Raw genomic sequence first — 14,051 nt, forward strand, 5'->3', positions numbered from 1 at the left:
GTATTCTACTAATGGGGGTTAATGCATTTTATTTCATTTAGCCAGCGACCACTTCGTATGACAAGTAGAGGTGTCCTTGGTATGTTGAAGGGGATTTTTGTTATTAGGTTCCCACCGGAGAGATCTAGTGGTGGTTTGGTTGGTAGCACTGCAAGGAGTTTTTTGATCTTATTGCCTTCAAAGAGTAGATGAATTTACCTTTGGAGGGTGGTTTGTTACTTAGGCTTGGTTGGGAAGAGGGGTGGTTTGTCAATTTGGCTAGGTTGGGTGGAGGGGTAGTTGGTTCACTTAGACTGGGTTGGGAGAGATGGGTTGTTGATTGACAGGATAATTATTTGGACATTAGTGTTATCACATTTTCATTTTCTTTCGATCCCCTGCCATTCCCTTGTTGTTGACGACCTTAGACATCAGAGGATAGGGGGAAACACAAAAAATCAGTAACAAATCTAAGAACAAACCAAAAATATTAAACAATATGTTAGTTTTCATTTTTTTAAATGAAAACCAAGACTAAAAACAAAAAATTACAGAAGTTATGTCAAGCTCCCACGACAATTTTTTGGTCTTGCAGAAAAGCTCAGGCTCCTGAAAGAGGTGCGCCAAAGAGATCTTTGAGAATGTTAATTCAAGATAGGCAAATTGAAGGATGAATTAGAATTCTTGGTGGGAAAAAAGGATTTTAACTCCCTTTTTTAGAGCGACTTGTGTCGTACAGCAAGTTAAAAGAGTGAGATGGGTGATGGTCTATGTCAAAAAAGATTTTGAAAGCAGAAAGCCAAGATGCTCTTCTTTGAAGGATGTGACCAAACAAACAAGGTTTTCATAAGGTGGCGAATGCAGAGGGAAGATATAATGGAAGACTAGCCTTGGATGGGGAGAAGCGGTTACAGGCGAGGCTATCTCTCTATCTTGCATTTTACGTTGGATTGTATTCTAAGGTATTTTAAGCAGCCAATAAGTGATAAAGCCTATACAATTCTAGGGTATCCTCTGTTCCTATGTTTTCTCAGGGACCAAGACAACAAATCGTTTGATTGTGTACTAAGCCAATTGTGCTGCAAACCCCCAGTTTCACAACCAAGAAGACAGTAATTTTCAGTGTTTTCCAATGGCACCGAACCAAAAAGAAGGTGTTCTTCTTCCGAATTTCCTCCTTTTCCTTTCCCGAAACCAGTAAAACAAAGATTATGAAAACAAAGCAAGCAAACAAGGTCCACGTGACTGACCGAGATAGCATCGGCGATCTTAACGGTGGCCTTGTCTCCTCCGAATCTTCTGGATCCGAGACCCGACTTTCCACATCACCTTCCCAATCTGCCGCGACGGAACCACGATCCTGAATAGGACGTCCACGGTCGACTTCACCCGCCGCTTCGGCGACGGGGCATCCGCCGACGTCGCCGCGTCACCGTCCTCGCGGGGACGCTTCAGCGCCGCGGATCTCACAGAGTCCTCAGCCGGCGCCGGCGCTAGGCTCGCCGCGGCTTCGCCTGGCTCAGCGGCCATTGCTGCTTGAGAGATAGAGATCGGACGGAAAGTAAGAAACGATGAGGCCAAGGGTTTGTTGCCCCAGCGCAACCAAGTAAAAGCCAGTTTGCGCGAAGGTCGCTTTGCAATAAATAGGTTAAACTAACAAGCTCGGCCCGGCCCGGCCCGGCCCAATTGGTGCGCTGACTTAATATTTATATACATATCTATCTATCTGAATCTGAGCTTTTATAGGTACTTTTTTTCTTTATTTTGTGTAAATTAAAAATACATAATCTTCAGGTCACAGGCTTGATTGATTCTTCTACTTCTTTTCACTCAATCTCGTTCTTTGTCTTTCTCTCATTTAAAGATGAACCCTAAGTTTATTTAGGTTTTGAAAACAAAATCTAAACTTATACAAATTATGTTTTGATTTCGTTTTTTTATGATAAATCCTTTATCTAAGTTTATTTGTGGGTTTGGATTTGAAGACAAACCCACGTCTAAGGTTTGTTATCAAATATGAACCCAAAATAATAATGGATATAGGGTAATTTAGACTATGTTCTTTTTCTATTTTTAATTTTTAGTTTTAAGTTTTAAATTTATTTTTAATTTTTTATTTTGATCAACTATTTGTAAAAAAACTAAAAACGTGTTATTTTTATCATTTTAAAAATTATTTCTTAAAACAAAAAATTAGAAAACGTGTTTATTTTAGAATTTTAAGAAAAATTAGTTTATGATATTTTATTCAATGAATTTGATTATTAAATAATAAAATTAACTATTTTTAATAAAGTTTTACTATTAAAATAAAATAATAAATTATTGACATATGAGTGATAATTTATATTAAATATCATTATATATAATACGTGTATATATACTTAATAATATATTATATATTATCTTGTATTTTTAATTATAATATAGATATATTATATTTTTTAAATTTTAAATAAATATATAATTTTATTTTTAAAATTTAAGAATAATTTTTTGTTTCCTTCTTTCCTTTTTTCCCCTTTTCTTTTTTATAGTCAAAACATGAAAATTTGATTGTGTTTTTCATATTTTGGACTTAGAGATTATTTTGCCTAAAAATAACCAAAAAAAACTTTTTATTGTTTTGGGTTTTCTTTATAATTTTTTTTTTTGTTTTTGAAAATGTATTTTTAAAAATAATAAAATAACACATTTTTATTGTTTTAAAAAATTAAAAATTAAAAATGATTTAAAAATAACAAAAAAAACGCAATCTTAGACTGCGTTTTCTTTACTTTTTAATTTTTAATTTTGAGTTTTGAATTCATTTTCAGTTTTCTGTTTTAATAGTCTGTTTTTAAAAATTAAAAATACGTTCTCATTGTCAATTTGAAAAACTATTTCTCAACACATGAAATTAGAAAACGCGTTCTCTTCGATATTTTGAAAATAATTTTTTAATGATATTTTATTCAATAAATTTAATTATTTAGTAAATTAGAAATATTTAATGTTAATATATTATTAAAAAAATATACATTTTTAAGTTAATGAATTTTGTAATATTTTTTTTCCATTACAATAATAAAATATGAATAAATAAATGTGTTTTGTGTTTTAAGTTTGTTTTGAATAAAAACACTTAAAATAACTTTTTGTTATTTTTAGTTTTTTTACATTTTTTTTATTTTCAAAAATGCATTTTTAAAAATAGCAAAGTAAACACGTTTTCATTATTTTATAAAATTAAAAACTAAAAATGACTTAAAAACAATAAAAAGAACGCAGATTTTCAGTTTTAAGTTTTGAATTCATTTTCAATTTTTTATTTTGGTAGTCTATTTTTAAAAAATTGAAAACGCATTCTCTTTATCATTTTGAAAAACTATTTCTCAAAACATAAAATTAAAAAATGCGTTCTCTTTGAAATTTTGAAAATAAATTTTTAATGATATTTTATTCAATAAATTTGATTATTCAGTAAATTAAAAATATTTAATGTTTATAAATTATTAAAAAAATATCTAATTTTAAAGTTAATGAATTTTATAATATTTTTTCTATTATAATAATAAATATATGAATAAATAAATAAATAAATGTATTTTGAGTTTTGAGTTTATTTTGGATGAAAATACTCAAATTATCTTTTTGTTGTTTTGAGTTTTCTTTATAATTTTTTTTTTTTATTTTCAAAAATGCATTTTTAAAAATAACAAATTGAACGCGTTTTCATTATTTTAGAAAATTAAAAACTAAAAATGACTTGAAAATAGTAAAGAGAACGCAACCTTAGGGTTTTGATTGAAAATTCAGATGGTTCAATCACTTGACTATACAAGAAAAAAAAAAAAAAAGATAAAAAGGGGATGAAAATGAGAGGAAAGAAAAAGTGAAAACAATTATTGGCCTAGCAATGCCAACTATCATTAAATCATTGACTTTTACAAAAGATGAGAGAAAGATCATAAGAAAAGGAGATGAAAATGAAAAAGAAAGAGAAAGAATAATTAATTTAATATAAAGGAGATTTGTATACTTTCTCAAATTTTATTCTATAAATTAATTCAAATCTATTAAGTGAACTCACCATTAATGTTGAATCACATTATTATTAGTATTACTTATTAAGAATGAGTAGATGAATCCTAAAATAAACATTATATTTCACATATGATCCTAAAATTTGATAATAAACAAAAGACAAACTACTCTTGTAATTTTAAAAATAATAAGATTTTATCGTAACTTTATAAACTGGTTTATTACTTTTCCTTTGCCATTACTTTACTATTGTTAACTTTTATAAAATAATTAAAATACGCTCAAATTTTATTTCTCCTGACTATTTTTTTTAAACAATTATTTATTTATTGTATTCACTTTTATGGCCATGGCATGTATTATCTCATTGTCCACTTCACTTGAAAGCCATAGCCAACAACCCCCCCCCCCCCCCTCCCCACTCTCTCTCTCTCTCTCTCAAATAAAGTTGAATTAAATAAAAAGAATAATTACTATGAGTCAACTACCTCCACAACCACTATTTGCCTATCAAGAAAAAGCCCTCACGAGCGTAACACAATTGATTCTCAAGTAACAGATTATACCTAAAGATACAGATTCGACTCATGACAGTCGTAGTGTGAAAATTTTACCTTTATGTGAAAATGGCTCCTTATGGGTATCATGCATTGTGCATCCTACCTGATGTGCTATCGTGTATCGTATTTAACCCTTTCCACATGTATGGAATAGTGTATGGGGGCTTTGTGAAGGATTTTATCTTTTGCACATAGGGAAAGCAAACACTGCCTCCATTATAAACAACTACTAATGACAATACTGTTAAGATTTAACATACAAGGCCTTCTACTACAAATAAATGACTTTTCAAAAAATACTCAGATGTATTAGACTACCATAGACTCCAAATGTATTAAAAACTAATTTACATCACATAGGAGGAAAGAGTAAACCAATGGCAATGCTTTCATATGTGTCGCTGGCCTTATCTTATAATATTTAATGTTATCAGTTCTATCTTATATTTTCAACTCGTCTTCTGAAAAATAATTTTTGGTCCAAAAGGTGAAATCGCTCACTTCGGGCACCCCCACACCTGACCCGACAGAACGTGGGAGGCTCTAAAAAATAATTTTTAGTTGCGAATACTCTTGATGAAAACACTTCAAAGGTTTTATTTGTCTCTCTCTTTATGTGAACTGTTTTATGTATTATTTATTTTGTTTATGGTTTACTACTCATTCTGTTATATATATATATATATGCATGTATCAATTCTCATTTTTTTTTCTCTAATTCTATAGTCATTTTGATTTTTTTTTTTTTTTTTGCTATTTTGCAAAAATGAATGAAAGTTATCGTGGCGAAATCATTTATAAAAATCAATACTTTGAGGATGAAAATAACCAAACTATCATGTCAAATTGAAGAAAAATATCACATCCTCAAGTATGCAGAAGAGATTTGTCAAGAGGTAAAAATTATATTACCAATATACATGTTTATTTTTAAAATATTAAAGAATGCAATAATTGATTCCATGCAAGGGCTGATGAAGGGATGGATCAGAAAAGGCTATTCCCATATCTATAAGTGATTTCAGCCCTTTTCCCCTTTCAAATAGTCCAAATCCCAGGGCACAGACTGCAGTTGGTGCCTAGGAATAGCAATTGCAACTGAAATCATGGGAAACTAAATCGAAATTGAACTGATCAATGCAGTTAAAAATCGTTTGATTGGGTAATGGTTTGGTTTGGAGAAAAATCGAACACTGTTTCAATTGTATGGTTTGATTATGGTTTTCACTAAATCCAAACCAATATTCGAACCGAAACCGAATTAAATGTGTAAGTAACAGAATCAAATCGAACCGAAGATACATATATATAATATTTATTTATTTAATATATTATATATACACATAACATATATATTGACTAATGCAATTTTTTTACAAGTATTTTAACTAATGCATTATAAATATATAAAATATTTAACATTTATAAAGTAATTAACAAATACAAATAAAACCTAATATTTAATTATTTTATTTTTTATCAATCAAATAATTATATCTAAGAAGTTTGAAGTTAATTTATAACTTTATGCAATAATAAAGTAATTTTATTAGAGTTTGTCTTTGTTTGTTGTGGAGTTATCAAAAATTTATATAAATACTATTTGCAAAAGTTTGTATTTGTTTGTTGGTATGGATAAAACTAAAAAAATCATAATTAAAACTGAAACTGAATAGTTTGATTATGGTTTTTAATTTTTAAAATCAATGGATAATTATTCAAACGCTTCTCTTTATTGTTTTAAGATCATTTTTACTTTTTAATTTTCTAAAATAATGAAAACGCGTTCTCTTTGTTATTTTTAAAAATGTATTTTTGAAAAAAAAATTGTAAAGAAAAACTTAAAACAACAAAAAGTTATTTAAGTGTTTTCATTTAAAACAAACTCTAAACTCATAACACATTTATTTATTTATTTATTCATATTTTATTATTGCAATGAAAAAATATTATAAAATTCATTAACTTTAAAATGTATATATATTTTTAATAATATATTAACATTAAATATTTCTAATTTACTGAATAATCAAATTTATTGAATAAAATATTATTATAAAATAATTTTTAAAATTTCAAAGAGAACGTGTTTTCTAATTTTATGTTTTGAGAAATAATTTTTTAAACTGACAAAGAGAACGCGTTTTTAATTTTCTAAAAATATATTACCAAAATAAAAAATTGAAAATGAATTTAAAACTCAAAATTAAAAATTAAAAAATGAAAAGAACGGAGTCTAAGATTGTTTTAATTGCAAAAATAGATTCAAATTTTAAGAAGTTCATTTTATTCATGGAATATCTATTGATTGACTAAATTATATTAGGTTCTTTTGAGATAAAGGTGTAGATGTTCTTCCATCATAATTTCAAGCGATTTTTTTTTTTTAACAAAATTGACCAAAGCATGCATTACACAAGGGTCCACCATCCACATTGCTGCAACTTTCCTTTAGCAAAGAATTTCCACCACTCAAATAAATCGCAAACTGAGCATGTCCAACAAACATCCCACTATCGACATTAATTACTCCATAATTATAAATAGATGTCGCGCTAAGAAAAATATTGATTATAAATTTATAATTTAATACCACGAGGGTAAAAAAATTAACATTCGAAAGTATGACAAATCTTTTCAAATTATATTTAGCGTCGAGGCTTTGCTGTAACACAATTCAAATGAAAATTAAGCTACCCCATACCTTGGGGACCAATCTACATGTTAAATTGTTTGAATTTGATAGGTGTAAGACCAACTATTTATAAATAGAATTAAATGCAAATGTTCTACAATCATTAAAGCTATAAAAGAATCTATTTACGCATTTTTATTTTAATAAAAATTAAATTATGTGATAAATAACAATGACTTAAAAAATAATTTTATTGACGATGAGAAATGTAATATCCCGAAATTTCGGTAATGATATTAATTATTAAATTTTGATTAATTATTAAATTTTGGCATTTGAGGATTTAAGGTAATAAAAGAGTGGTAAAAATAATACTGCTAATAATAAAAAAATGTGTAAATTATGTTAACTTAATTTGAATTAATTAATTAATACATATTGATAATATAATCAAAATAATAATAATGAGTTAAGAAATTAACTTAAATTAATTAATTAATAAGTTTAATTTGTGGCTGTGGTGCGCGTGAATGGCTTGGAGGCCAAGATTGACACAGTGACCTTCTCCAAAAAATCTAAACACAGAGAGTGAGAGACAGAGGGAGCGAGCAGGGAGAGAGCTCACGAGAGATTGAGGGGGAGAGATTGAGACCGAGAGAGATTGAGGGGGTGAGATCGAGACCGAGAGAGTGAGGAAGAGAGATCGAGAGAGAGGGATGGCCAATCGGCCATGGCAGCCACTGCCATGGCCGACGAGGAGCAGCCGCGGCTTGAAGAAGTCGCGGCCATGGCGACGTGAAGCAGCGGCAGTCGGGGCGGCGCGGTGGCGCGCGGTGATGGCCGGAGGCAGGCCCGGCGACCAGCAGAGGGCCGGACAGTGAAGGCCGGCTGCAGCCATGCGTGGTTGCAGGCGGCCGGATGCGTGGGAGGAGAAGAAGGAGGCAGCAGCGCGGGGAAGAAGAAGAAGAAGAAGAAGAAGAAGAAGAAGAAGAAGAAAGGAAGAAGAGGAAAATGAAGAAGAAAAGAAGAAGAATGAAAGGAAAGGAGAAGAAGAAATGGAGTTGCAGGCGCGGGTGAAGCAGGGAAGAAGAAGAAGAAGAAGAAGAAGAAGAAGAAGAAGAAGAAGAGGAGGAAGAAAATAAAGAAAAAAAAATAAAGGAATTTTGGGATTTTTCGACAAGGGAAGTGATCAGGTACGTGGGTAAAAATTTGTAGAAGCATGTTACGTTTAAATTATAAATTTTACGCGATTAAAATTAATTAATTTGAGTCCCGATTGTGTTATTTGCTAGGAAATGATTTAATTTGCATCGGGAGCTCGAGTGAGGTCGGAATCAGCTAATTTCAGGCAAGTTCCAATCCCTTTCCTCGTATTCTTTAATTCCCGTGAGAAACCCCGTGATTTCCTGTATTTTATCACCTCCCTTACTTTAATTCGGCACATTGCCTTATTGGTTGAACTATTATTCATTTGTTTTAATTTAAATTAAATCTGAGGCTTCTATAATTTTATTCGTTGTGAGCCTAAGGGGGTTTGTACCGCCCCCATTCCTTTCGGAATGATGCTGAACCCAGTTGGGGAACTAGGTTCCTAGTCGTGCGGGTTTTATTTACAGTTTTTCTCGGATTTACTTATGATTTGGTTAGAGCTATTGAGCAGTGGGGCAGGGGTCAACCGTTTGGTGACGTTGGGGTAGACTATGATACGGCCCGGATGTGGACCGTCGGGTGGACACCCCTAGTCACTGACCGTTGATCGGTGCCGGGCATTGCTGACTAGCTCTGCCGGTATGTGATTTACTACATGGTTAGATACGTTGTATTACTGTTCATGATTTGATATGCACATGGGTATGGGATGCATGCTGGGATATTCATTTATTGAGTATGCTTGGACACGGACATTCTAGTTTGGTTAGGTTGCATCCACAGCGAGCATATGCATGGCGTGTGGTTTACTATGTGGGCGGAGCATGGCCTGATGCCTGGATGTATGGGCGCCTTGTATCACGTTGATGCTCACTACGCCATTGCATTTCTATGTGCATTGCATGGATACTAGTAGTATTTAGTTCTCGGACGGGAGTACCGTTCCGAGGGAGCTTTTGGCTCGGTTGTCGGGAGTACCGACGGATACAGGTGACGGGAGTACCGGCCTGGGACAGCGCGCGCAGGTTTGTGGAGACATTTGTTGCCTTTCAGGGCAGCGGCAGGTTGGTATGGGACTTGGGTGCCAAGTGTCTTATGTGGGCCCCAAGGACCGGTATGTGCTTTTATTTTGTTATGCTATTGAGCTGTTGTGTTGTAGCGTCTCATGGCTTGTGTGTACCTGGGGGTTTATTTTGGGAAGAGTTTTTTTTGGTTATACTCAGCCTACAGCCTTTCTTTTCCTTATGCTTGCTGAGTCTCTCGACTCACCTTGCTTTCCATCATTCCAGGTAGTGGCGGCGTGGGCCATAGCAAGGGAGTCAGCTTTAACGGCAAAGTCGGTGTGGTGTACAGGCAGTCTCGTCAATCCCTACCCACTCTGATGTCTAAGTAGAATTTACTCTATTATTTCGTACTGTGCCAGGCGTTTTCTCGAGTCTTGAGTGTGTCGGCACAGGAGTTTGTATTCTTTTATTTATCTTGTGACCGCTGTGTTAGCGGGGTACCCATAGTGCATGCATGTCTTGAGCTTTGCTTCCGCTGTTCTTATTTTTTGTGTATGCATGCCGGGGTGGTCTTTGTCTGGTGTCTCATTCTTTTCTCCTCCCGTAGGCGCTCCCGTTCGGGTAGTCCGGGCGGCTGGGATATCCGGGCGGGGGTGCTTACAAGAAAACTAAAGAGATAAGGTCAGAGGAAAAGCGATCAAGTATAACGATGGTGCTTGTGTTTCATGATGACATAATTTATTTTTCATCTTATTTCTTGTTGACAATAAATTTCATTAATAATATAATTGTAAAACTTTATAATCGATTGAGATTAATTTTATTTTCTCTTTTATTGTCAATAATTCATAAATTTGAAACTCAAATCAATTATACTAGTAGTTAAAGATGGCAAATGGATGGGCCGACTTGTAAGAGAACGAGCTAGGCCGAACAATGGGATTTGGGGGCTCAGCACGACCCTTAATAAATGGGAAAAAATAGGGCTGGCCGGACCATTTTGGTAAGCCACTCCTATTTTTGTAAATATTTTGATAGGCCACTCTTATTTTAAGTGAACTGGGTCGGGCCGCAAGCCACAAAGCACTGGCCTCGCCTCACCCATTTATTATAATACTTGATCGGGCCGGGCTGGGCTATGAGACGAGCCGACCAAGCGGGCTCATGGGCCGCCCGACTTATTTACATCTCTACTAGGAGCTAGTGATGGTAATTATCCCAAAAAAACAAAATACAGCATTTTGTACTTCTCACCAAAGAGCCAAGTGAAATTTACCCCACCCAAGTAAGTTTTGAGCCTTTCCAATATATATTTAGTTCGAAAAAATAATATGACGTGGACCCAACCCCACACATGCATACAAAGAGTGGATATTCCGACTCGATGAACACGTGTCCACAAAAAACTTTTTTGACTGAACCTGGAGGTAAATACAAGAAACAACGAAGGGCAAAATAGGGAATACGGAACAACACTTCTCTCCGTTCTCGTCGAGGAGAAGTTCGTACCGGGCACCGGTTTATTTCAAAACTACGTTCATCACTCACCATATATATTCGCAAACCCCCCTTCTATTTCTCTCGCTCAAAATCGCTAGGGTTCCATTGTCGCCAATGAAGGTTTGAACAATCCTGAATTTCGTGCGAATATGTGCAGCGAATCTAGTTTTCATCTTTTTATCTGATTGTTTGCGGCCAATGAAGCTTCGTTGCCGATTGACGATCAGCGAGGTTTTCTGTTGATTTGTGTGTTTTGATCGTGTTTGCAGTGAAACGATGTTGCCTAAATTGGATTCTGAATTTGAGGCCGCGGAGAGAAGGGAGTGTTCTTCCAATGCGTCGCTTGTGCCGGCGAAGTCCCAACAACAACCTAAGGCTAGCTTTACGCTGCCGCACTTGAAGTGGCCGAGAAGCCAGACGAGCAATTACCATCGGGGACGTAGACTGGAGGGCTCATCGCCGCCGTCGGGGACGGTGGCTGAGGGTGATGGTCTCCGGCAATCTCCAGCTTCGAGTTCAGCTGGGCGAGTGAAGTCTCCGGCGGGTGAATCCGACCGGCGACGGACTCCGGTGCGTGATTCTGCCGGCGAGGGATCGGGTCACGCGTCGGAGAATCGGAAAACATCGGTACCTGAAAGTGGCAAGAATGGCGAGCCTAATCAAACGATCGAGAAATCGGAGAAAGGATCGGCGGCGTCGGGTGTTGATGTTGCTGGGGGTAAGGAAGTCAGGGTGAAGTTATGTATTCGAATCCCTGCAAAACGTGCAGTTGATGGCGCTCAAGATGAATTCAAGACTGGTACTGAAGGTGGAGAAGTGGAAGAATCGGCGGCCAAGACGTGGAATTTAAGGCCCAGAAGGGCGGCGCGCATGCCGCCGGATGCGAATGGGGGGACGTCTAAAGTTGGGGGGTCCTTGCCGGAGAATAAAGCTCATTCGCAACAGGTGGCGCAGTTTCGAGATGGTCCTCACGCCGACGTTGTAGAGAAGAAGGAGAAGAGGCGAAAATTTTCAGTTTCTCTTTCTCGGCAAGAGATTGAAGAGGATTTCTTTGCAATAACTGGATCAAAACCAACAAGAAAGCCAAAGAAAAGAACAAGGACCATTCAGAAACAACTGGACGTGAGCATCTGTCACCCTATACAATCTTCGTTTCTCTCTGTGTTGTTTGTATTGTGACTTTTGAAAGTAATGATATTGATTCCTAACGCGTGGTATACATAATTTTTTCTCCCCAGTATTTGTTTCCGGGTCTCTGGCTGGACGAGATATCCCCGGACTTGTACAAAGTTGCCGAACCTTCTACCAAGGTATAGTTCTTTCTGGTACAAAGTGGGATCGCAGTTTAGACACTGATAGTTGGATTCTTTTTGTGGGTTTTAGAATTAGAATTTGCTGCTTGCAGGGTTAGATGCAGGTGCAACTGCAAATGTATTCTGGAAGTCTCAAGTCCCGTGTCTCCCAAATTTTGTGACCTCATCCGAAGGTATAACCAACCAAATAACAATGGCAGAAGAGGAAATAAGCACATATTTTGCTTATGTTTGTTCCATCTGCTTTGCAGTGGTCTCAAACAATTGAAAGAAAGTTTATCCTTTTAGTTTCTACAAGCAGATGAGATGTATATATGAATTATCTAATTACATAATAGAGTTTTATTTTTAAGCCCTAAACTTGTTCCTTTAAGGTGATTTGCTGCTTAGCTATATTACATGCAGAGAGGCAGTTTGAGATTTATATAGTTGAGCCGACATTGCTGGCGTACAGTTGAGAATTCCTGTTATGGTTAATTACTTAAGTAAAGGTGTTTTTGCGATAGTAATGATGTTGGGTTTGGTTGTTGATGATGTAGTTTATGTGAAGCCGTTTTGCATAAGATCTTCAATTTGATTTAATAATCCACTATTATTTGCTAAGGTTTCAACTAATGTCTTTAATAAGTCGACAACTATTGCTATCTATAAATAGTATTGGTAAAATATTCTTTCCAGTTATGCCATCAGCATTGTTGTATTGATTAGATGTGAGTTGTTTTTTACCTGTTTTGTGTATGTGAGAGCACGATGCATGAATAGTTTGAGTATGCGAGAGCTTCTTAATAGCGCGCTTCTTGCATGTGTTTACACTTAATATTGGGGAAGTGTTGTAAAGGTTTGTACTTGAAATGTTCAAGTACACCCAATGTGTGTGTTTCAAAGATGGTGAATAGTAGTTTGGTTTGGTAACATATGAAGCTGTGTTTTCATTATAGACTGTTATGCTACATTTGTGGTAGATAATTTACTTAATGGTTTTGTTGGGCTCATTTTGCTAACTTTTCTTTACATTTTTTATGCTAATGTTTTTAGTCCTGTCGAACTACTTTATTACTTTACTGGCTTATATCTACTGATTTGTGGCCTAAAGCATCATGACTAAAGTTGGATTTTGAGATTAGCCTAGATCTAATGATATGTCAACTAAAGCATAAAGATTTACGTGGGAAATTAACATTTAATGTCACAGCCATTAATGTTCTTGTATTATGCATATGACCATGAGCAATGGTAAGGTTGCTTCTTTGTGATGTGGGAATAGCTTCTTTGCAAAATGAGGGTAAGGTTGTGTATAAAAATGACTCTTCTCTGACACTCACGAAGTGGAGAGCCTCATATATAGGGGCTCTCTCTCTCTCTCTCTAATAGGTTTCACTTCAGGGAAGTGATCACCCCCGAGAAATAAGGAGAGGAATAGAGAGAAAAGGAAATGGTTTATATTGAATCTTGTATATCCAATACAGATTTCTAGATTCTTATTTATACATCTAGTAGGGGCTAAATGGGAAATTCTGCCACCAACTAACCACATGTCATAACAAACTTGGGTATTACATGGCTGCAATCCTCTTCCCTCCTTAATTACAAAATTGCCATGCTACCTTGCACTCTCCCTTTCTCTAGATTCATCAGTATTTTTGGTCATTGCTGGCCTCTTCTTTTCCCTCTTACTTCTGCGAAACTCTACCATCTCACCTTTTCCTTTTAGCTTGGGAATTTCCCTGGACCCAGCTAGGTTACTATCACTCTCTGTCTTATTTTCATGAATGATCATTTTTGATACTCATTTCAAGTTGCCGTAAACATTAAAATTCCCTTGGCATGTCTATCCTTCATTTTTGGCCTATCATTTAAGCATGTTTTCAAATGCCATTATGTTGAT

At 35.0% G+C, this 14,051-nt stretch overlaps 2 protein-coding genes across 2 annotated transcripts in view; one reads left to right on the top strand and one right to left on the bottom strand.

Annotated features, from left to right (window-relative positions):
- Window positions 1-1,582, bottom strand: part of LOC127802650 (uncharacterized) — a 13,309-nt gene extending 11,727 nt beyond the window's left edge. The window contains 2 exon segments of the mRNA XM_052338585.1: window positions 1,230-1,266; window positions 1,268-1,582. Of these exon segments, the coding sequence (XP_052194545.1) occupies window positions 1,230-1,266; window positions 1,268-1,509 (279 nt within the window). The 5' untranslated portion in view covers window positions 1,510-1,582.
- Window positions 1,583-10,815: 9,233 nt separating this feature from the next.
- Window positions 10,816-12,689, top strand: LOC127801231 (uncharacterized). The gene is made up of 4 exons (XM_052336161.1): window positions 10,816-10,973; window positions 11,123-11,975; window positions 12,092-12,163; window positions 12,259-12,689. The coding sequence occupies exons 2-4, from the start codon at window positions 11,130-11,132 to the stop codon at window positions 12,262-12,264; spliced, it is 924 nt and encodes a 307-aa protein (XP_052192121.1). The 5' UTR covers window positions 10,816-10,973; window positions 11,123-11,129; the 3' UTR covers window positions 12,265-12,689.
- Window positions 12,690-14,051: the final 1,362 nt, after the last annotated feature.

Source organism: Diospyros lotus, chromosome 5 (assembly GCF_014633365.1).
Source record: "Diospyros lotus cultivar Yz01 chromosome 5, ASM1463336v1, whole genome shotgun sequence".
NCBI classification, from domain to species: domain Eukaryota; kingdom Viridiplantae; phylum Streptophyta; class Magnoliopsida; order Ericales; family Ebenaceae; genus Diospyros; species Diospyros lotus.